The sequence below is a fragment of the Condylura cristata genome, unplaced genomic scaffold (assembly GCF_000260355.1).
Source record: "Condylura cristata isolate star-nosed mole 26May11 unplaced genomic scaffold, ConCri1.0 scaffold00009, whole genome shotgun sequence".
Taxonomy (NCBI): Eukaryota; Metazoa; Chordata; class Mammalia; order Eulipotyphla; family Talpidae; genus Condylura; species Condylura cristata.
In genome coordinates this window covers 60,456,139-60,481,808 of record NW_004567110.1, presented here as the reverse complement: position 1 = coordinate 60,481,808, position 25,670 = coordinate 60,456,139, and the positions used below count along the sequence as shown (strand labels likewise).

Sequence of the window (25,670 nt, the reverse complement as noted above, 5' to 3'; positions counted from 1 at the left end):
CCGATTCGCTAGCAGTTATCTACCTTATAGTGAGTCCAGGGTGTTTTCGTTTGGGTTAAAACTTGTAGTAAGTGAGTCTATAGTCCGTTTTCAGTCCTCAATTCCTATGCAGGCTTGGACGCGGTGATCTCAGCGTCTTTACTCTGCTGCCATCTTCCAGAAGTCCTTTAGACATTTTTTTAAAGATTTAATTTATTTATTTATGCATATAAGAACTGGGGTGTACATCAGAGTTGTGAGGGTTGAGAAGATTCACCAGAGACAGAGTGGGGAGCAGAACAGGCAGAAGAACTGAAATGCACTGCTGCAGGGAGATGCAGCCTAAGCGGCTAAGTGGGAGTTGTCTTCTGCACTATATATATATAGGTTTTAGTTAATTCACTGGCCAGGGATCAGAGCCCAGTGCCACCAGGGAGGCCTCAATTTTTAAATATATATATTTTTAAAGCTTGAAGTCTATTTTATCTAACATAAGCATCGATCTCCTTACATTCGTCCATGTTTAATGTCCTCCATATTTTATGTTTTGAAGTACTCTTGCTTCCAAGTGAGGTTTCTTGTAGCTTTATAATTGTCCCCTTAGTATTTCTTCATTTTTAGGAGGTCAATTCCTTCAGTGCTACTGATCTTCAAATCTATTTTTCACTCAAATCTATTTTTTTTTCTGTTATCCTAACTAGATAGAGGATTCTTATTTGGAGGTCTTTTTCTTTCATAACAGGGTACATCATGCCTTTTTCTCCTGTCTGTAAGGTTTTGCTGAGAAATGTACTGACAGTCTTCCTGTGTGCGATTTTTTTTTCCTCTAGCTAATTTCAGCATTCTATTATTTCGTTGAATTTTTGCCATTTTATTTATAAATATCTTGGTATGCGTCTAATTGGGATTTTTTCCCAATTATTTTATTTGTAGAATTTGTGTGCTTCTACAAAATTCTGTGCTTTTACAGAATTTGGATGTCTGTCTCTTCCCCTTGTTTGTGGATGTTCTTGGCTATTATTTCTTCAAATAGGGATTTAGTACCTTTAGATCTCCTGCAATCATTATGATGTGAATGCTATTCCTCTTGATGATTCTCATTTGCATACATTTTTAAAATTACATTTTCTGTTTTGCTCCATTTTTTATTTGTTGCTTCCTCTTACCTTATCTTCTACCTCACTGATTGGATCCTTGCCCTCTTTGTATCTCTTGGTGACTTGCTGTATTTCAATTTCTTGTTCAACCATTGCATACATTACCTCACTTCCATTTAGACACTAAGTCCATACTTAACTCTTTCCTTGTTCTAGTTCTCCTTGTGTTAATTCATTCCTCTCATTTCAGTAAGCATCACTGAAGATACTGCTCAAAGTCTTCTCCTACTTGTTTGGTCAATCCCATTCTAGTATAGTTTCCCCATCTATGGTTTTGTCTTGATCTATCAATTTGATAGAATTCCTCTGCTTCCTTATTCTATTTAATGTTCTGTGATTATTTCAGTGGATTAAATTAGACTTCTATCCATCCTAATTTTGTTATGTTTGCAGATTAGAGAGGATTGGCTAACGTTATTAGTATAAGATGTTGTGCTTTTTAATGTTCCAATGATGGTTGTTATTATGGTAGATTTCTAAGTTCTTGACAATCTCTGTGTATCACAAACATTTCAGCAAGAGAAGGATCTTTAATTATTGACTTGTGAAAGCAGGTATATCACAGAAATTAAACTGTCCAGATGCTTACCAATGCCAGAGAGAGACCAGTGCTTCTTAGAATAAACAAGCTAGTATGTATCAGCTCCCAGGCACATTAGCCTCATCCCTACCTAGCAAACATTGTTCTTGAAAAGAGGTGACACCAGTGGTGTCACTCTAGGTGACAGAGTTGGCCAGAAATAGAATAAAATCCTGGACATCCATGCATGGGAGTATGATCCAGCTCCCAGTGTCCCTGTCATTCCTGAGAGAAATGTTTCTCAAGTTTCTCAATCCTTGTAAGTGATCTTGATTTAATATCTTATGGATAAAATGATCAGCAAATATTCCTTTTGCTTCCAAGTGCAGCTGTTTATTAGCTGATGCTGTCTGTGGAAAAGGGGTAACTTCAGCCTCTTTATAATTTGATCTTAGATCACATGTCTTTATTTTTAATATTTCAAAACATTTATGGGTTGGGGCATGGTAGTAGCAGACCGTGGATACAGACTTGCCTATTGCACTCTCAGATTATGTGTAACAGAGCAAAGCTGAAAGTCCTGCAGGTAAGAAAAATAGCTACAGAGTGCATTAGGTATGACATCTATAGATTCAGTTCCTAGCCCACCTATCTTCTAGGCCACCCTATGAGGCCAATAGCCAACCCAGCCACTATTAGCTGTCAGATACCTACCATAGGAGGTAAGCAATTAGCCAATAGTTGTCTGAGAGGTATCCAGACAGCTTATGTATTCCAGTAATCAGTTATGGGAATTCATCTTTCAGCTGTAAACTTAAAGATCCTAGCCCCTACCCGACATTCCCTAGTTCCCAGCAGTGTGAATCAGATAGCCTCCAGTGTACATTGCCAGATAACAACAGTGAGAACCAGACCACCACAAGAATCTCTACCAACAAAGGAACTCAGCTCTCAGCTAACTAATAGGGCGAGCCTGACCAACCTAGCCCCAATTTCCATTGACAGTGTGGGGTGTTCTGTCTCTCACCTCTAGCATCAAAAACCTACACGTCCTGCCCCTATACCCATTGTCAATATAAGCACCCTGCCTTCACCTATAAGTTCCGTGAGTGAGACTATCTTTTACTCTCCAACCACCAGCACCTTTATTATTTGCATATTCAATGATAATATACATAGCAAATGCTAAAGAATAAATGCTAAAAAGAGAAAAAATGAAAAATTAATTGAAACAAGATATCAACTCAGCGAAGTGGCAGGCTACAAAACCAATATACAAAACTCAATTCTCTTCCTGTATGCAAGCAAAAAGCATGAAATTAAGAAAGTGATCACATTTATACTTAAACATGAAAAACTTTAAATACCTGGAGGTAAGCCTAACAAAATACATGTAGAGCCAATGCAATACAATACAATACAATACAATACAATGTTAAAAGAAACATTAGACATAAAGAAATGGAAGAATATTCCCTTCTCATGGACTTAAACAATTAGCTATGTCAGAATTGTCATCTGACTCAAACTGTAGAGATTCAATAAGAGTATTCACAAAACTTCAATAACATTCTTTAAAGAAATAGAACAAACATTGCCAATTTTCACATAGTGTTATAAAAATCTCTAATAGTAAAAGCAGTCCTGACAAAAAGAGGGAAAATGGCAGCATAAATAATCCAGGTTTCAAACTATACCAAAAAACTATAATAATTAACACAACATTGGATTAGGGTGGGAGGGGGGACAGACACACAGACCAATGGAATAGACATGCTGGCCCAATTACCTACATGGACAATTAAACCCTTACCTACATGGACAATTAAAATATGACAAAGTTGTGAAGAATATACATTGGACAAAAGGGCAACTTCAATAAGTGTTATTAGGAAAACTGGAAAATTATGTGCAAAAGAATGAAACTAATCCACTATTTCACATAAAAGTTAACTCAGATTGGATAAAAACATGTGTGTAAGAACTGAAATCATAAAATACATAGAAGAAAACATTGGCAAAACATGACATCACATAAAGCTTAGTGATGTCTCTAGGTATTCTTTCCAAACAACAATGAAAGCAAAGAGAATATAAGCAGCTGGGACTACATTAAACTAAAAAGCTTCTACACACAATAAAGAAGCCATACTGAAATGAAGAGACACTTTGCTGAAAGGGAGAAAATATTTGCACACCACATCTACTAAAGCCCCACAAACCAAAACAAATAGCCCAATCAAAAATTGGCTGAAGAACTAATCTAATCAGACACTTTTCCAAAGAAGACATAAAGGCTGAAATCAGGCTCATGGAAATATGTTCACCACCACTTATCACTAGGGAAATGCAAATCAAAACAATAATGAGATACCAGGTCATACTTTAAGAATGACTCATATAAAAAAATACAGAAATGAAATGTACAAAAATACGTAAAAATAAACTATTATAAAATAATAACAAAAATACAGAAATGACAATTCCTGGAAAAGATGTGGAAAAAATAGATATCCTAACAATGTTGTTGGGAGAGTAGACAGGTACAGCACCTATGGAAAACATTATGGATGTTTCTCAAAAGATCAAAAATATATCTACCACATGACACAGCAATTCCACTCCTAAGTATTTATTCCAATAATATAAAAACTCTAATTTCAATGAAAACATGCAGACACATGCATTCCCTGAGATTTTTCTTGGGAAGGACATCATATGTTTATTACTTTGCAGAAAATGTACAGGAGACTTGGAATGAATATTAAATACTACAGGCTATGTCTGAAGTAGAAGTCTTAAATCAAAAAAATCCACAATATTAGTGCATAAGATATGTGTAGCTACTATTATATGGTCATTATTAAACAATAATTTTCAATGAGCAAAGCTTATTTTGGAGACTGTTTTTTCCTGAGGCCCGTTTCCCTGGGACTCAGAAAAGATGAACAAATTTGTATGGATGGAAATAAAATAAATAAATAATTAGGAAATAATATATTCACTCATTCTCTTGGGTATGAACATTAATAATAGAATTTTCTAACATTCATTAAACTGTTGCTCTGTACCAGAAAATATAATAAATTTTATACACGTTATTTTATCAACATATGCTAACAAGTAGAAAAGCTGATATGCAACCCGTAGTGTTACCCCGTCAGTAGAGCACATGAATGTAAGACAGAAAAAGAGAGAGTTTATTTGTGTGTGGTATGTGTGTGTGTGTGTGTGTGTGTGTGTGTGTGTTTCAAAGATCTTTAGAATGTTTGGTATATAGTCACTTTTCATTAAATCTGAAAAACTGAGCTAACATGATGACTTTTTCATAGGTTCAGTCATCTGTCTGTCTCTTAAGAAGTAAGGGCTGCCTCTTTTCTGTATCAAACACTCCAGTGGTTTTCGACAAAAAGTGCCAATGTGTGCATATTTCTTAGGGTTACCTAGATTCTTTTTGATTGGGGGCTGGTGGCTCTTTCTTGTATCTCTGAGTTCATGATACTAAAGTCTAGACCTAGAACAAAACTTTCTTCTTTGAATTACTTCCTCAGAATCATTTTTTGTCCCTTCCTCTGTTTCTTTAGCAGTTTATAAAACTGTGACATGTTTTTTTTTTTTTAATTTTTATGTATTTGTCTCTCTTGCCAAATTTTAAAGCCTGAATGCCCTGAGTTATTTCACATGAAGCAGTTTTGTGAAGTGTCCCAGAAATAACCATCACAATTTCTGCAAAGTGAGATTTTGAAATTATTCTCACACAGTTTATTTATTGTCTGTCTCTGATAGCTTGCAACAAATATGCTAAATTGAGTTTTTGAGAATGAAGGAGTTAAGTTTTTCCAAGGAAACAAAAACCTTTAGTAAAGGTCATTTTAAATTCCTATAGTATCATGCAATTTATGGGAAGAAAAATATCAAAGATTTTCTATTAATGCTGATTATTTTATATTATCAATTTATATTACAAAGACCTTTAAAACTACTTTAATAAATCGTAAACTTGAAGTTTCTCAAATTATTATTTTCATCCCAGTGCCATTAATTTAAATTGCTAATGGAGAAGTTGAGATACCTGGAGTATAAATAATTCAGTAAAAGGCTTGATGTTGTAAATGCCACTGTATTTGCAAGAAACAAAATTCATAACCAGTCCTGCACACATCTCCTTTCTCAAATATGTCTCTCAACATCTCTCTCTTCTCTGGAATCCTGGAATGGATGTCACACTCTAGCTTTATGTCCCTGCCAATAGCCTCCCCTCTCTCTATAAAGAACGCTTTCCACTTGTAATTTTTATTCTCTACTCATCTTTGAATCACTGTTTAAAATGTACTTGTGAGGGTCCTCCCTGGTGGCAAAACTGGTTGAAGCACAGCACCATGAAGCTATCAGGAGCCACTGCAGCTTGAATTCAAGTCCTGGCCAGGAAGGTTACCCACATGGCTCATCAGACCCTGGTGCTTCCCTCAACATGTATCTCATACATCTGTCTGTTCTGTCCCCCACTCTGTCTCTGGTGTGTCCTCTAACCGCCCCATACCTGTGACCTGTACACTGGTTCTTGTATGTATAATTAAAATGTACTTATGAGAGGACAATTTTGACTCCCTGATCAGCTTTGGTATAAATGTCATTATACTTTTGATAATACTACTTAAAATAATCCATGCTAGCATATTTACCTATGTGGTTGTTTATTTAATATCCAGTCACTGTCACTCTCCCTAGACATTTTAAGATCCAACTACTAAAACTTGACATTTTTCTCATTATTGGTCTGTATTAAAAAAATATGATTTCATTTTTCTCTCAAGACAGAGCAGGAAAATAAAAATAAAGCATATCTCCTTCTGGCTTTCTAAGATTCTACCAGCAGCATGCCAAAGTTAATTTCTATAGCATTTAAAGTAACTGCTTTTCCATAACTCTCCATTAGTAATGTTAAGCATTCAAATAGGAAAAAGACAAATTGGTTTTTAAATATAATAGTTACTATTTTGAAAACACTTGCCAAAACAGAAAATCCCTGCTAACATTTTGGATGTTTAATGATTGGCCTCTATAATAGTCTATAGAAGAAATAACTAATGATGCCAGTGATTAACTTTTAACAATTTTCAGCACACTGAACATAGTGTGCAAAGGTTTATAGCATTTAGTGCATGTTATTACCCTATTCCTCTATTTTTTAAAAGATTTATGCATGTACACAAGAAATGGGGAACAGGCCAGAGGTATGAGTGGTGAGAGGATTCACCAGAGACAGAGTTGGGAACAGAACAGTTAGACTGACTGAAACACACTGCTCAGGGAAGCAGTGGACAACACTGGAGAGTTCTGCCGGGCCATGTGGGTCACCTCCCTATCTGGGGAAAGAACTCATGCTTTAGTGGCTGTGAATCGCTTATAGAGTGATTCACAGCAATTGCTTTAACCTCTTGCACCACCAGGGAGTCCCCTCTTTAATTCTTAACTACCTTTTGTTCACTTTTTAACATCCCTGAAAATGGGAAATTTAAACATATGTGAGAGTGCTGGATGAAAACAGGCAAGACCAAGAAATTTCTGTGTCAGAGTCTTTTGACTGAATGAACTGCAATTTCATAAATTAGGTATATGTGAATATTTTGTTTTAAATCACCAAAAGTCCTGCAGACAAATTAGGCACCATTTTTTCCCTTTTCTCGGAATATTTTCCTGTTGTTTTTTGGGTTAATTAAATCAACTCAATAAAGGTATACCAAACTTACAAATCTCTTAATATTTTCAAAAATACTAATTAATAAGTATTTAATCTTCTTGACAGCCCTGCAAGGAAAGAAAAAAAATGGTGTGTGCATTATCTTGTTATGCAGTATGAAACTAGATCTTGTATTTAGTGCTTTGGTAGTTAAGTTGCTGTGGAAGTTCAAGACAGAAATCCTAACTACTGTGGAGATGCTTTATGTGTTAATTATGGACTTTGAGACTAGAAATCGGAATGCTGTAGCCATTTTTAATGAGGATTTAGTGACACCGCAGACTGTAATCCTTATAATGTGGCAGCTTCACTTTTCATTATTCAACACTGATTCACGGTATGCCACGTTTGCAGTATGAATTGATGTATGCAAGCCTGTGTAACTCCAGGTTTTCATCAGGACAGTGATCTGCTGGACCAGCGGAAACACTGCTTCACTGTGCAGTCTGAGTCTGGGGAGGATCTGTACTTCTCTGTGGAGTTAGACTATGACCTTGCCCAATGGGAAAGAGCCTTCCAAACAGCAACTTTTCTAGAAGTGGAGCGGATACAGGTGAGAGTCTGTGCAATTTTAGGATATTCTATTCTCAGATATTTGAATACTCCCATATGGTTTAATATAAATTCAAATTAGAATAAAGATATATTTCTCTGAATCTTATCTGCTTTCTCAATTACATTTAATAATTGACCACTGAATATTAATCCATGTCAAAGACAGTTTAAATTTTAACACTTTGATCTTTTTATATTTACTTTATTTATGCCTACAAGACCTGGGATGTAGGCTAGAGGTGTGCAGAGGGGTGAGAGGATTTACCAGAGACAGGGTGGTGAGCAGAACAAGCAAATCTACTGAAATAAACTGATGAGGGGAGCAGCAGGCAGGAGGACAAGGAGAGGTCTGTTGAGCCCTTGGCCTGGGATAGATATCAGGACACAATGGTTTGCTACCCCTTGATAACGCTGACACTTATCCAGTGTGCCATCAGAAAGACCCCAATTTGATCTTTTTAGGTTATTTGCAATCATTCATTAGAATTATCTTTCTAATTTTAATTAGAATATATTGCAATTTGAATATAAGAATGAAAATGTCTTGCTATCAATTAATTGTTTAAAATCCTTTTTTCTGTTCTCCAATCATGGTCAACTAGTTATTTTTCTGAATGGCTCCACTCATTGTGCTTTTGGCTGGTATAAAGTCTTTCTCCCATCTCTACTCTTCAAACCACACATGGAATTTGAATATTTTTTCAAACCTTATGTCGACAATAAACACTGTCCTAATTTCTATTCTGCCCTGTGCACTCATTATCAGTACTTCAATATTCCCTTTTTAGTTCATGCCACTCATGAATTCTAATGTCACATTGTGTCTTATGCTGAAATGATGTGTGCCTTTCATTCCCTACACTAAGCTACAAAATCACTGGGGATCCTTTACTCATCTACCAGCTGAAGTATAATGTCTTTTGTACACACCAAGTAGTCAATATTTATTGATTTTTATTTCTTTTTTGTGAAGTTACATCCAGATTGAACTAAATAGAAACACCAAGTTCTACAGTTCATATGATTTAATAAAATATATTTTAATGTACTGCATACTAAAGTGTTTTGCCTGACATAAGTGGCAGTACTTAGAAACAACAATTGAGTCAAGAGTGAAGGGAATTGAATAGCCTTGAACATTTAGTTTTCATCATAGATTTAATAAAAAAACACAATAGGTAGATGCAAGTATGAAAGCTGTCTGTGTATTAAACACGTAAGGTGTAGCTCAAAGTGAACTAATTTGCTTTATGGATGAACTTACATGCAAATGAATAACTTGTCATTTTTTAAATTTCCTCTGCATGTTAGGCTTAAATGCATAAACGTGGATTTTGGAGAGTGCAGTAATGATTTAGCAATTATTATGGTTAAAATGTGACTCACTTACTGTATTTTTATATGTAGTGTTCTAAAAGTAAATAAAAGGATTTGTATTAAAATTTTGTGTGTTATAGGTTTCTCTCTCTCCTTGTATGTAAATTGCAAGTGTTTTCCATCATTTCACTATTACAGTGCTGTTTACAATTACCTGTAAATAAAATGGGCTTATCAACATAAAAACTCATTATCTTGCATATATAAACCCCAAGTTTTTATTTCATGTCTGTGATTCATATATTCCATGATTTTTATTTAGTCTTTCTAAAATATTGATAGAAATATATAATGTAGTGTTTTGGTAATTATAAATTTGGGAAAATCAATAATTTTACATAAATACTAGCAAGTGGTATTATTTTTTAGAAAATTGCTTGTGGTAAATTTCTATAGAAATAAATAAAATATTTATATTCTTATGTTAATATATCCAGAATTTAAGTAATACCATAAAGTTTAATAATTTACTTTTGGTTGATTAAAAATGCAGTGATATTTAGCTATAGAATATGACAAACTTGCATAATCTTAGTCCTAAAAGTTTTTACAGCGTTTGTGTTGCCATTATAACAAAAGGGCACAGTGTGGCCAACGTCAGACAGAATAGGGTTTGCAGTTGGGTCCTGCATATCCCTTTACAAGTCAAAAACCATATAGCTTCTACATATTACTATTGACATTCTGATAATAAGATATTTCTCTTGCAATTATTGCTGATGCTGAGTTAGTAATGCGTAAAGAACTTATTACAGGAGCTACAATACAGTGTTTGATAAATGTTGGCTATTAATACTGACATTGGGTCAATGATGTAAAAAGTAACAGTGTTTTCTGTTCTGTCTAGTGCAAGACGTATGCATGTGTGCTAGAAAGTCACCTAATGGGACTCACCATTGACTTTAGCACGGGATTTATTTGCTTTGATGCTGCAACAAAGGTAATGTCTTCAGGTCAACCCTAAATTCTAGTCTACTAATGAATGAAATGCTTTCTAACTCCTGTCATCATTTTAATTGGTTATAGGGTGTAATGTCCTTGCTTTTCTTTTTTTCTTTTTTTTTGTTTTTCTTTTTTTGATGGCCTCAAACTGAGGGAAAAATTTCATCCCCAAACAGTTGTACTGTCTGGACATGTAACCTTTTTACAAAGGATATATCAATAGCTTTGGTAGTGACATACATTAAACAACAAAGGACACCTTCTAAAAAATAGTAAAACTCAACATGGCTCCCTCCCATTCCCCATTCACCAGTAATCTCCCATTATGGGAGTCACTGATGCAGTTTCGGATTTGAGGCTCAATCTCCATAGAAAGCATTCTCTCCTATATTAATATCAATCCCTTAGATTCCCTCTCCTGTCCACCAAAATGGAAATAAATTGATCTATTAGTTAATAAACTGATCTTTTCATCATTCATTATTTTTTATAGTAATCACTTACTGGGAAACAAATTTATCTAAAAATACACCCTTATACATGATTTCCAAAAGCAAATGCAAATAGCATAAGACAATGAAATATATAGATGAGAAAGGCAGATCAAGTAAAAAGGAAATATTTTACTCTTGGGAAAGATGGCTGTCTAATGTTGTGGCTAACTGTTTAGGGCTGAGTCCACTGGTCACAATAAAGTAAAATGCAGGTGGGTAGTTTTTCCTAACCCAACCATCAAGGTCACCACACAAAAAACTCATATTATTTAAGGAGAACAATATTTATTTTTATTTTTCTGAAATTACATTAAGTTTCTATTAATTCCTATTAAGCGGTATGCATATGTTGATCTGAATTGCTTTTGTGTATTGACAAAAGAATACTTAAGTGTGGGGTTTCAGGTGCAGGCAACTCTTTGATGACCCTCAAAATGTGAATGCCACAAACTTGCCCTAAGCCTATAAACTTTCTTTTTAATAAAATAGTATTTCAAATCAGCATTGGGTCATGTGTGCTAAATTCCACCTAATGAAAACTCGTTTGGTTAATCCCAATGCAGAATTTTAAACTGAATTCAAGTTCTTATTTAAAAATAATATACTATTGCCAAAATAGACATTACACTAAATCATATGAAATTACTCTATTTATTGAGAAATAATAAAACAGGAATATAGTCAAGGAAACATTTATGAGGGGGCAGTAATTATGGTTTGCATCTATAATCAAAGGGTAGTCCCAGTGAATGTCTCACCAGGGTTAGGGCACAGGGAGTTTTCAAGCATCAATACAGGGAGGTGGTCTACAGTCGGGTCATCTGTTTGAAACTTTTGAATTGGTTGACAGAATATTAAGATGGAAACTGTAGCATGATTTTTTGAAAGCAATCACCGGGTAGCCTCCTTGTTTCTTTCCTAATTCTCAGTAAGGAGAGAACAGGAGGGGTTGGTCCTTAAAAAATCACTGATAGACAGTTCAGTAGGGGTACTGAGACAGGCTGTTGACTTTCCATCTAGAAGTCTCAGCATGATAGTTTTGAGATAAGATGGAGATTGTTTAACTCAAAATAGGTTCCACAAAGATTCTCATACTAATAGATTAGAAGGACACATCATTCATCTGAACCTATTTCTTATTATTTCAACTAGTTTGAGTTTCTCTTTTAAGTTAGTGTCTTCTGAAACTGTGTTAGCATCCTCTATTGACTCTGTATGGTAAGACAGAAAGTTGTGACACAGGCACTCTACAATACTTGCCAATGTACACTTTTGTGTGTGTACTAGGACAGAATAATTAGTCAGGAAAGTTTAAGAAACTTAAGTTATTTAAGAAGAAACAAGAGATGATCACTACAAGCTTGACCCAGGAAAAGACAACTTTCAAGTGTAGTAGTCATTGTCCTTCCCTTATGACTATTATGGCAAGTATCTTCTTGAAGGCAATCTGAGAATTGGGGGTGGAGGTGACAGTCTGTATGCACCATAATAAAGATAATATTCTTAAAATTGTGACTTACAGAGAATGACAGGGAGAACTATTAGTAACTATGTAGGACAACAAAAATATACCAGGAGTGTTCTGGAAAAACTAATGAGTTTACCTTACTGCAAGATGGTTGTGTGTGTGAGAGGTTGAAACTCATTGCAGTTTTGATTGAATTGACCAAATAATAAATGATGATATGTGTTTTATTTGCCTTGTAACTGTTGGCCATCTGTATGTCTTCTTTGGAGAAGTGTTTGAGTCTTCTGCCCATTTTGTGGATTGGGTTGGGTTTTGTTTTCTTTTTCTTAACATGTATGAGTTTGTAGAATTTGGATATTAGCCCCTTGTCAGATGAATTGTTTGCAAAGAATTTCTAACACTCAGTAGGATATTATTTCATCTTTATTTTTATAGTTTATACAGTATATCTTATTAACATTTTTTGTATTAATAACTGTTGCCATAGTACACCCACAAGAAGGATCCATAGTCACCACCACAGACTCTAGTGTTCACTCCCTTCTCTGCCTTTTTTCCTCCCCTTCTAACCTCTCTCTTCTCCTATGGTTTCACTCATTTCACATCAGGTTTCAAGGGTTAGCTTTTTAGTTTGGCAAGAGTTTATCTTTTATGGTAGCAGAATAGTATGCCATTATATAGGCATATGCTGCATCTTCTTTTTTATTATTATTTTAAATATTTTATTTATTTATGCATACAGAAATAGATACAGGTCAGAGGTGCAGGGGCGGTGAGAGGATTCACCAGAAATAGAGTGGAGAACAGAACAGGCAGACTGACAAAGTACACTGCTGAGGGGAGAAGCTGATGAGACAGGAGGTCTGCTGCACCATGTGGGTTACCTCTGGGGTGGGGATCGAACTTGCACTCAAGTGGCCACCACTTAGCTTAGCTTTGCAGTGCAACACTCTGACCCTCTGAACCACCAGGGAGGGCCTATACTTCATCTTGTTAACCCACTCATTTTCTTTTTAGCATTTTGGTGGTTTCCATAGCCTGACTTTTGTACATAATGCAGCAATGAAAATGAGAGTATAATTTGTAACCTTACAAATTAGTTTCTTTTCTGTGTTTTTTGATAGATATTTAGGTATGGGATAGCTGGGTCATTTGGCAAACCCATTTGCAATCTTTTGGGAAACATCCACTGTTTTTCTATAGTCTACATTCTCACCAGTAGCATAGCAGGGTTCTGATTATAACAGGGTGATCCTCAGAAAAAGGGAGATTCCAGGTTCCCTGACCCACTTAATGGAGGGTGGAGCTGAGAACGGAGGAGAAGAAGCTGGAGACAAGACTGCAGTGGGAAAAAAAAAAGCAGGGTTTAGAACCAGAAGGAGACCTGAAGGAGGCACAAGCTGCAGAAAGACATGTGAAGAAAACTATGCTTGCTTCCTAGCCCTGGGCTGGTTGAAACAGATGTGGGTGAGAGACCTGTGGGGAGATTTACAATGGCAGCTATTGTCTTCATTTTGACTTTGTTCTTTTCCTCCCAGACTTGTCTGACTGTTGTTGATCCTTTCTATGGGTCCCTACTGGAAGGTGCTTTAGACTTTTGGTGAGCTTTTAGGTCTTTCTTTATGCCAGTCCTGTTTGGCTTTTACTCATGAGGGGAGGGTTAACTTTGGGTGCTAGATTTGGAAATCATATACTTTGTCTTATCTGCATCTCACAGTAATTGCGTTAAAGTTTGTTTCCATTAAATTTCTTATATGTTTTAACTTAATTCAGAGGATGTCAGAACCTATGTAGGTCAGGCAGGTTTGGAAGTTATGGGCCATCCGTGGTTAAACAGCCCCACTGGAAAATTTGGTTTCCCCAAAGTACTAGCACCATAAGTGCAAATGTAGTTTTGTTTTTTCTAGTATGTTTACTTCAGATTTATGTAAATTTGCTGGTTTGTTTTGACTAATGACTCCAGACACTTTGTTCTTTTAACATAAACTGATAAGCTGTTTTCTAAAAATAAAGGACTGTCATATTAGACATTCATAGACAATGCTGGCAACTACTTTTTCTTTCTCCTACATACACTAAAATCCAAAAAAAAAAATAAAATAAAATTCTCCTAAGGCTACACCCTGAAATCTGGTCCATTGCAGATATGGTACAATATATTTTGTTTTGATTTGTTTTGTTTTAATTGTAATTGTGGTCCTCCAGAAAAAGGGATGATTCCAGATGCCCTGGCCCACCCATGGGAGGGTAGAAAGGAAACTGGAGCAATACAAAACAGAATGGAGAACCAAAATGTGACTTAAAAAAGACAAACAAACAACAACAACAACAGCAACACAAAATGGTTTGCTTCTTGATCCTAGATTGGTTAAAACAGATGTGGGTGAGAGACGCATAAAAAAGATTAAAAATGACAGCTTTTAAAAAAAATTTAATTTTGCTCTGTTTCTCCCAGAGTCGTCTACCTTTTTTTAATGCTGGTCTGTGGTTCCCTGCCCAAAAGTATAAATTTGCAGCAGGCTTTGAGGCCTTGCTTTGGACCAATCCTGTTTGTCTAGACTTTACCCACAAGAAAATAAATAACTGTGGACACTAAATTTAAAAAACTAGATTATTTGTCTTGTCTGTATTACACACAAATTATATTAAAGTAGCTATCTATTAAAGCTTTTATATGGTTTGTCTTAATGTGACAAATGACAAAACCTACTTACAGCAACAGGATTGGCTGTTCTGTGTGCTCTTTCCCCTGCCCTGTAACAGTTTTACTCCACACCCTCACAAACATTTACTTTTTCTTATCTTGTGATATTGGCCTTTCACACAGGTGTGTGATGGTATCTCATTGTGGTTTTGATTTGCATTTCTCTGACTATAAGTGATGGTTCTTGTTCTTGTAGGTCGTTTGTATGTCTTCCTTTGAGAAATGCCTATTTAATCCTTCTGTCCATTTTTATTTTTATTTATTTTTTAAGATTTATTTATGTATGCATACAGAAGTGGGGTACAGGCCAAAGGTTCATGGGCAGTAGAGGGTTTACCAGAGACAAATTAGGGAGCAGAAGAGGCAGAGTGATGAAGTACATTGCTGAGGGGAGCAGAGGGTGAAACAGGGGTGGTCTGCTGCGCCATATGGATCACCTCAGAGTGGGGGATCAAACTCACACTGAGGTGGCTGTGGCTAACTTGTAGTGCTGAGTCCTAGCTCCTTGCACCTGTCTGTTTTTAAATTGGGTTATTTGTTTTCTGTTTGTATAACTCAAATGAATTCTTAAAATTTTTATATCAGCTTCTTGACAAGTATATTGTGTGCAAATACATGTACCTATGCAGTGGGCTCTCTGTTTGTTTTGAATACAATTTATTTTTCTTGCAGAATTGTTTATATTTGCATATTCCCTTTTGCTTAAATTCTCACTTGTTTCCCATGTTCTCATGTCAAATTTGCAAAGATGTCCTGAAACTTATGTCATTAAAGTCTTTTCTAGTGTTTTATTCTATGTATTTTATGGTTTCAAGTCTTATGTCCAAATAGTTTATCCACTTTGAACTTATTTTTGGGAATCCTGTGGAATAATGATCTCAATTCATTTGTTGCATAAGACTATTCCTAGCGCTAGATTTTGAAGACCATTTCTTTGATTCAGTGTGTATGCTTGGCTTTTTCATTGATCAGCTTCCCTATGGGTATGAGTTTATCTCTAGGCTTTCTATTCTATTCCATTGGTCTTTGTGTTTCTATGGCTGTGCTCATTCTGTTTTAATTACATAGATTTGTGGTAAGTTTCAGAACTGGAGTTAGGATTCTTCCTGTTCATTGTAATTGGTTTCTTTGGCTCTCTGGAGGCTTTTGTGGTCCCCTGTATATTCCAGTAATGCTAGCCTGTTTCTCTAAAAAAAAAAAATCATTGGAATTTTGGTGGGAATTGTGTTGAATCTGCAAAGGATGGGATAGGATGATCAATTTGACAGTATTGGGTCTCCTGATTGTTTACTCCTAGGTAGTTACTTTGTGTGTGAATGTGAATGGAATCATTTTTAAAATTTCCTCTTCTATCTCATTACTTTAATAAATTAAATTACTGATTTTTGTGTAATGATTTTATAACCTGTCATTTGCTGAACTGATTCATAAAATTTAATTATATTTTCAATGAAGTCTTTGAGATTATGCATATTTTCATATTCTCAAATAATGCTAAATTTACTCTTATGTTTCAAATAAATATTTTATATCCTTTTTTTATGTAATTACTCTTGTTAGGACTGACAATACATGTTGAATAGTCATGACATAAGGACATGTGTTGGTCTTGTACACATTTTAAAATTGAATTATTTATTTATTTTAAACATTTTTTCTAAGTTTTATTTATTTATGCATACAAAACTGGGGTACAGGCCAGAGGTTCAGGGGCAGTGAGAGGCTTCGGCAGAGACTGATTGAGGAGCAGAACAGGCAGATCAACAAAGTACATACACTGCTGAGGGAAGCAGAGGGCAGGTCTGGAGAGGTCTGCCTCAACATGTGGGTCACCTCTGGGGCAGGGTGTTGAACTCTCACTAAAGCAGCTGCTGCTAGCTTACAGTGCTGCATCCTAACCCATTGTGCAACCAGGGAGGCACCAATTTTAATGGGAATTTTAATAGAATAATTTTATTTTCTCATCATTGAGAATTAGATAATTTGTAGACATGTCATATTTTACATTTATTATATTGTATTATGTTCCTTTTAACCCCCCTTTTTTTTAGGGTTTTCACCATATATAGATGTATCTTATCAAATGCTTTCTCTGCATCCATTGATAGGATCTTTTTTTTTTTTCCAGATTTTTTTATTTATTTATTCATAGAAGAAGGAGGGCTTAGGCCAGAGGTGTGGGGGTAAGAGGATTCACCAGAGAAAGAGTGGGGAGCAGAACAGGCTGATGTACTGAAATAAGCTGCTGAGGGGAGCAGGGGGCAAGAAGGAGAGGTCTGCTGTGTGATGTGGGTCACCTTCCTGGCTGGGAATCACACTCAGGAATAGCCATGATGGCATTGAGGCTTACAGGTCCCAGATTTGATCTTACATTTTTATTTCTTTTTAATGATTTTTGTATATTGAACTGCTCATGTGTCCCTGGACTAAATTCCACTTAGCTGTCATGTATAATTCTTTTAATGATTGTTGGACTCAGTTTGCTAAGGTTTTATTGAGGAATTTTTGTTTTTATGTTCATTAGGGAAGTTGGTATGTAGTTTTCTTTTTTCTTTTTCTTTTTTTTTTTATTATCTTTGTTTGGTTTTGGTATTAGACTGATATTGGCCTGATGGAATGTGTTTGTATTATTTCTTTCTTGAATTTTTGGAAAGAGCTTGAGTAGAATAGTTATTAGCTCATCTTTGAAATTTTGTTAGAATGCACTTGTGAAAGCAGCTGTTCTTGGGCTTTTGTTTTGGAGAGTGTTTTGATTACGGCTTCGGTTTCCTCTTTATGATTTGTATATTCAGGTTTTCTATATCATCCCTATTCAGTATGCATGATTTTATAGTACTAATAATTTGTCAATCTCTTTATAGACCACTGAACTTATTAGCACATAAATCTTGATAGCAATCTCTTATTATCTTCTGAATTTCTCCAGCATCTGTTTAACTTCTCTCACTTCTGACCTATATTACTTTGGTAATTTCCATTTTTTGTTTTGTTGCTGAGTTTAGCTAGAGATTTTTCTATTTGATTGTTTTTCAAAAAAACAACTATTTTATTTTAGTTATTTAGACTGTCTTGTAATTTCTGTTTCATCAATTATGCTCTAATATTAATTGTCCTATTTTTTTTTCTATTGATTTGTGGGTTTGTTTGTTATCTACCCCCTAATTCTTCTACTGAGTTGTTATGTATTTGAGTCCTTTCTTCTTCACTGATGTGGGCCTGTATTGCTATACATTTTCCTCTAATTACTGCTTTAGCTGTGTCATAATTTCTAGAGGATTGAGTCCTCATTATCATTTGTTTTGAGATGTGTGTGTGTGTGTGTGTGTATTTCAAAGTTTTATTTGATTTATGCATACGAGATCTGGTGTGTAGGCCAGAGGTAGGAGGGGTGAGAGGATTCACAAGGCAGAGTGGGGAGCAGAATAGGCAGATTGATGAAACCCACTGCTGAAGGAAGCAGTGGACAAGACAGGAGAGACCTACTGTGCTGTGTGGGCCAGCTCCCTGGCCACGGATCAAACTCATGCTTCAGTGGCTGGTGATAGTCTCACTCACAGTGCTGAGACAACCCCTTATGGCACCAGGGAGGCCCCGCAAGGTACATTAAATATTTATTTATTTATTTATTTATTTATTTATTTATTTATTTATTTATTTATTTATTTATTTATTCATTTATTTATTTATGCACAGAACTGGTGTACAGAAGTGCAGGGACAGTGAGAGGATTCACCAGAGTTAGAGTGGGGAGCTGAACAGGCAGATCATCAAAGTATACTGCTGAGGGGAGCAGCAGGTGAGACAGTAGAGACCCTGCAGTGCGGGTCACCTCCTGGCAGGAAATAGAACTTGTTGCAGCCACTGCAGCTAGCCCCCTGCATGCTGCCCCATTTAACATGTTGGGCCACCAGAGGGCCCAAGGTATATATTTTTATTTCTTCTCTGATGACTTCTTCATTAACTCAGTAGGCTTTCAGTGTTGTATTGTCTCTTCCCATGTACTGGAATTTTTTTGTTTTCTTTTCATGTTGGATTTCTAGATTGAAACCATTTGGTTAGAGATGACCATTTGTGATATGGTTTTAATTTTTATATTTTCTGACATTTGTCTTGTGACCCAAAGTATGAACAATTGTGGATAATGTAGCAAATGAACTTGAAAAAAATCTATATTCAAGTTTTGGGTGCTGCAGCGCCACTTACATGATTTGGTCCCTGTGGTCTAATTCTTTCTTTAAGGTCATTATGCCCCCATGTATTTCTCTATCATGTTTATCTGTTCACAGAAAAATGCAGGTGAGAGCAGGTATTAATTTCCCCGATTACAACTCTGTTTTTCTAATGCATGTTTTCAGAGTTGATTGTAATTGTCTAGTATTTGTTGATCTTCTTCATTTGATGAGTATATACTGGTGGCTGTTATGTCTTACTCATGTCTTGTTCCCTTAATCATTGCACAGTACCCATTCCTATTTCTTGTTACTTTTTTAACTGGTAATTTATTTTGTCTAACATAAATATGACTGCCCCTGCCTCCCCTGAGTTTTATTCATCAATCTTAAAGATTGCTTTCAACACTTTTTCTGAGTTCATATTTTATCTCTGGAGCTTAGAAGTGTTTCCTGGAGACAACAGAAATTTGAATTCTGTTTTTCAATCAAGCCAGAGACTGTGCATTTTAATTAATGAGTTCAGTCCATTTTACATTTACAGTGATTATAGATGCATGAAAATCAGTTGCTGTCATTTAGTCTTTAATTAAGTGAACTATGCCCTTGTTCAGTTCTTTGGATATGTCCCTCTCTTCCACTTAATTACAAGAACTTTCAGTATTTCAGGAAGGGTATGTGGCAGCTGTTTGCAGTCTCTGTCAGTTTCTGCTTGTCTGCAAACAACTTTATTATCTCCATCTTATTTGAGAAGAGTCTTGTAAAATGAATATTCTTCACTTACTAGTTTTATCTTTTAGGATTTGGGGTTGTATCAATCACTTCTCTCTGTGCCCATAGTATTTCTTCTGAGAAGTCTGATGTTAGCCTGATCAGGATTAACTCCTTGTAAGTTATCTGCTTCTTCCCGCTGTCCAGCTTTAGTATTTTTTCATTGTCTAGAGGCTTTGAAAGTTTTATAGTTAAATGTTTTGCTGTAGGTATTATTTTTTAGGCATCCTGCATTTTTTTTTTTACATTCCTGAATCTGTGCATTTATTCCCTTTTCTAGATTCTGGGAGGCTTTCTTCATTATCCCTTTAAATATTTTTCCTGTTCCCTTCTCTCTTTCCTTTTCTCCCCTTGCATCCCATTTTATGTATAACCTTTACTCATGGAGTTATATAATTCTCAGCATTTTTTTCTTATTTGTTTGTTTTTCTCTTCATTTTCTACCCAGATTCTTTTTTATTCATATCTTCAGTTGTACTGATCTGTTCTTCCATTTAGTCTATTCTACTTCCAAAGCTGTCTCCTGAAATCCTCATCTTCTCTGATATTCTCTTTATGTCCTATATCTATTTATTTCCTTATTTAGAAATCCAACCTCTGCCTTTTGTTCATGACCTTAATTCTTATGACAATCATTCACTATTCTGAGTTTTCTTTTTAATCTTTCAATCATTTGATTTTCTTTATAATACAATTTTGTATTCTTCATTTATGAGCTATTTTTCTACTTCTTTATAGTTTGGTTTTGTAGATTTGTTTTTACTGTGTAGTAATGTATGCCCCTGAATTTTTATACACACACACACACACACACATATATATATATATACTCTCTTGTGGGCTGAATTTCTGCTCTCCTTCCAAGCTGGCCTACCTTTTATCAAGTCCTAATCACCTGAGGTTTGGTGGGGTGCTCAATTGTCAGTGGTGGACACAGGTTGGAACTTACTGCACTCTTAAGCCAGATGATATATGGCACTTACATATTTCCTTTTACAGTGGTAGTGGGTTGACTGTGATGGAAGTTATGGTGGGGATATACTGAAGCTTATCCCTCCTATAAAGGTCAGACCTTAATTTAATTTAATCTATGTTACTTATATACATTATACTATATAACTTATATACATTTTACATCATTGTTCATTTTTCTTACAATGATTTTCTTTCTGTTTTCAGGTATAGTCTCATAGAATTTCCACCACCAGTTCACCTGTGCACCATCATCATAGTCCCTTATGCTCATTTTGATCTCTCTCGTTCCACCTCCCCTGAAGATTGTCTCTGATTTATAGTTGTCTGTTTTTGTTCTGTTACATTTTTATTGCTATTATTTTTCCCCCAATGCTTTTGGTTACTCTGTATCCCTCCTATAAGTGTAACCATACAATATATATTTTTTTTCTTCTTACTTATTTCACTGTGCATAACCCCTTTTAGCTCCATCCATGTAGCTTTGAATGACATTAGTTTTGTTACTGAATAGTATTCTAGTGTGTGTATAGACTGTATCTTCTTGATCTAGTCATTTAGTTTAGGCATTTGGATTGTTTCCAAGTCTTACCTATTATAAATAGTGCTGCAATAAACATAGAGGTACAGGTATTATTTGAATAAATGTCTTTGTAGTCTTTGCATATATACCTAATAGTGGAATTGCTAAGTAAAATGGTTCCAGTTTTTGTAGTCTGAGGAACCTCTATACAGCTTTCCAAAGTGACTGGACCAGTTTGTTTGCACTCCCACCAGCAATATATGAGAGATCCTTTTCCACCACATCTTCACCACTATTTGTTAAAAGTTTTTCTTTTTCTTTCTTCTTCTTCTTTTTTTTTTTTTTTATGTGTCATTCGTACTGGTTTTGATTTGCATTTCCCTTATGATAAGGGCTGTTGAACTTATTTTCATATGTCTGTTGGCCATTTGCATTTCCTTTTTGGAGAAGTATCTTTTAAATTCGTCTGAACATTTTTTGACTGGATTGTTTACTTTTAATTTTTTGTTTGTTTGTTTTTTGAGTCATTTGAGTTCTTTGCATATCTTTGTGACCAGTCCCTTGTCAATTGTATGGAGAGAAACGATTTTCCCAATCAGTAGGATGTCTGTTGGTTTTGGTTAATGTCTCTTTTGTTCTTTTTAGTTTGATATATTGCCAGCTGTTTAACTTTTCCTTTACTGTTTTTGCTTTGGGGGGTGTCTTTAAATATTTTCTGAGATGTATGTCTTATAGTGTTTTACCTACATTTTCTTCAGTATCCTCAGGTCCTGTATTCATAACTCCTATCCATTTTGAGTTGTTTTGTGCATGGTATGAGGTAGTGATTTAGTTTCATCCTTCTATTTATGGTTATACAGTTTCCCCACCACCATTTATTGGCCAAACTGTCCTTTTTTACCATTGCCATTTGCTCTTTTGTCAAAGTTTAGTTCAACAGGGCCTCTACTGATGGTACAATTGGTTTAGCAGTCTGGAGCTATTGGCATCCTCTGTGGCATTAATTTGATCCCTGACCCTGGAGGTGACCCACATAGTATGACAGACCTCTTGCGACCCACCCACTGCTCCCCTCAGCAGTGTTTTTCAGTAAATCCACCTGTTCTGTTCCCCACTATGTCTCTGGTGAGCCCTCTCACTTCCCACATCTCCAATCTGTATTCTAGTTCTTTTATACCTAAAAAATTAATATATATTAAAAAATAGTTGTTCATATGTGTGCAGCTTTATTTCTTGGCTTTCTCTTCAGTTCCTTTGGTTTATGTATCTGTTTTTGCTCCAGTACCACACTGTTTTAGTAATGGCTTTGTGTATAGTTTGAAGTCTGTGTGATAGCCATTGCCCTTTGTTTTCATCAGGAGAGCATTTGGTATTCAAGGTTTTTTGAGGTTCCATATGAACTTCATCAATATTTGTTCTATTTACTTGAAGAAAACCACTGAGTATTTTGTTTGTTTGTTTGTTTTTAAATATTTATTCATACAGAACTGGAGTACAGGCCAGAGGTGCAAGAGTGGTGACAGGCTTCACCAGAGACAAAGTAGGGAGCAGAACAGTCTAACTGACAAAGTACACTGCTGAGGGTAGCAACAGATGGGTCAGGAGAGGCCTGCTGCATCATAAGGGTCACCTCTGGGGCAGGGATCAAACTCATGCTTAAGTGGCTTTAGCTTCTCAGTGCTGTACTTTAGTCATTGAAGAGTACCATTTTCTCAGTACCACTATTTAAGAGATTTTCATTTGTTCATTGTAACTTTTTGGCTCTGTTGTAGATTAACTACTAAGATGAGTGTGTAATACTTTCATTAGCATGCCATTGTTTTGTGCATTGTTTTAAAATTTATTTTACCTGCCATAATCTTTTGATTAGTATAGCTTTGTTATATGGATGTTTGCTCCCTTCTTCATTTTATCAAAATTATTACTGATACTACTTGGGGTCATTTATATCCCATTATAAATTTCAGTAATATTTAGTCATTGAAGCGTACCTTTGAAACTTTGATAAAGCTTGCACCAAATCTGTCCATACTGCCTTAGATTAGATGGCCATTCTAACAATATTATTTTTTTTAATCATGAGTATGGTATATCTGTCAATATCCTTACATGATCATCTTTAGTTTTTTAAACAATATCTTATAGTTTTTGGTGTTCAGCTCTTTTAATTACTTTCAAAAGTTTATTACTAGGTTTGTGACTCATTTTGAAGCAATTAAAAACAAAATAATTTACTTGATTACTTTATCTCCTGTTCATTGTCTGGATCTATAGGATTGCATCTGGATTTTGTAGATTTACTATATAGTCTGGGTTTTCTGCATATAATCTGAACATTGCAAATAATAATTGTTTTCATTCTTCATTAAAAAATGTGTTACTTTTATATCTTCTCTTGCGTAATTGTTCCAACTAGAACTTCCAATGTTATATTAAATAGTAATGTTGAAAGTGGACATCCTGGCCTTATATATGAGAAAGAAGAATTTTTTTTTCTACTTCACATAATAATAATTTTAAGAATGAGATTGTCATAACTACACATAAAAGTAAGCAACATATTTTATTTAAAAGGAAAAGTACAAATATAAGGTATAGATTCTCCTCCTATGTCATATTCTCCCAAAATGCATCTCATGAGCTGCTTCTTCCCAACCTTAACATTTATAAGATACTCACAGATCACCTACATACTTCCATCTCTCAAAAACAGACTGCAGTTTTCTCACTGGATCACTAAAATTGTGTGTATGAGTGACCAGTAAAATTTAATTTTTTGAAGTTATATTAGTTTATAACACATACAGGTTTCAGATACACTGTCTTCTAAATTAGTATTTGTATGTATTATATTACTTTGGCCACCAGAGTTTAGTTCCCATCCATCACCATTAAGTGATTTATTTTATCTGGTTTATGCACCCACCTCCCTCTTTTCCATCATTTTTTTTCCCCTTATAATCTTAAGTTCTTTTTACTCAATTTTTTGTCCCTTTATTTTATTCTTTGTTTCTTTATCTGCTGTAGTATTTGTTTCTCTGAATTCATTCAATTAGAACAATACTCTCTAGGTAAGGAAATGTTTATGGTTATGTTACTTAGTGGAACATGATAAAATGTCAATAATAGGGGCCTCCATGAGTTCACAGGAGTTAAGTCTCAGCACTTTCAAGTTATTGCAAACCACTGTGGTATGAGTTTGACCTAATCCACATGGTGCAGCAGACTTAGCTGCTCTGCTTGGCTGTGTATTTCAATAGATTTGCCTCTTCTGCTGCCCACTTTGTCTCCAGTGAATGCTTTCACTTCTACACCTCTGGCCTGTACCCTACATCTTATATGCATATATTAATAACTCTTAAAATATATAATTACTGGATGATTACTTTGTACACTCTGGGCAGTTCTAACCACTGCAGCGTGTAAGCAGTGGAATTCTAGAATTCTGGATTTGTTAATCTACATTTGTCCCCATGGTTCCAGTCTTTGCAGCTCTCTGCTTTCATAAAGGTTTTTGTTGTTATAAAGCCTAGTTGACCAGATTGAAATTAAACTAGTGATTTTAACTTTAGTGGTTTGAGCAAAAATAGTTTAGAATTGAGGAGCAGAAAGTTACAGCCCTCTCTGTTCTGTCTTCCTCAGTACTACCAGTTAGTAATACTTACAAATGTTAATTTGTGATGCCATCACTTTCTTCCTAAATTTAGTTACTTCTTATTGCCTTTAAGATAATCTTGTAACATACTATGGGATTTCTTAATTTACTAACCTCTGCTGACACCTTTAGCATCATCTCCTTCATTCACTCTTAGAACTAGGTGGTTCAGCCAATATTCCATATTTTTATATGTGACAATTCCATAGATTATGTTCATCCTTCAGTAAAAAACTCCATTCTTAAGTATTATTTTGCCAATATACTTAAATGTCCCTTCTTTGAGTGTAATGAATCATAGGTTAATAATATATCATAATTAACTTGGCCAGAATAACCTGAATTTTGTATTCTAGACCTAGCATTGTTCAAGGATACAGATTTAATTCAGCGGCCTATAAATAATATAATTTTGAGTGTGTTATAACTTCAGGAAATAAATGAAAGTCAGTCAGAAACTTTTATCCAACTCTGTGATCTTTGGATATTTCTATTACTTATCCATTTATTTGTTATGCACAAATTTACGAAATCAATAAAATTCTTATATAGTTTAAGTTTTAGTGAAAATGTAATAGGTTAAATACATAGACATTTAATGAGTATAACTGTCACATGAATGGCGAATATGGAAATAAGATAAT

At 35.1% G+C, this 25,670-nt stretch overlaps 1 protein-coding gene across 6 annotated transcripts in view; it reads left to right on the top strand.

The window, feature by feature from the left end:
• SNTG1 (syntrophin, gamma 1) overlaps positions 1-25,670 on the top strand; it is a 682,373-nt gene that overhangs the window by 624,187 nt on the left and 32,516 nt on the right. For all 6 annotated transcript variants that reach the window (XM_012723045.1, XM_012723047.1, XM_012723046.1 and 3 more), the window contains 2 exons: positions 7,797-7,949; positions 10,176-10,268. In XM_012723045.1, the coding sequence (XP_012578499.1) occupies positions 7,797-7,949; positions 10,176-10,268 (246 nt within the window). The remainder of the gene's footprint in view (positions 1-7,796; positions 7,950-10,175; positions 10,269-25,670) is intronic.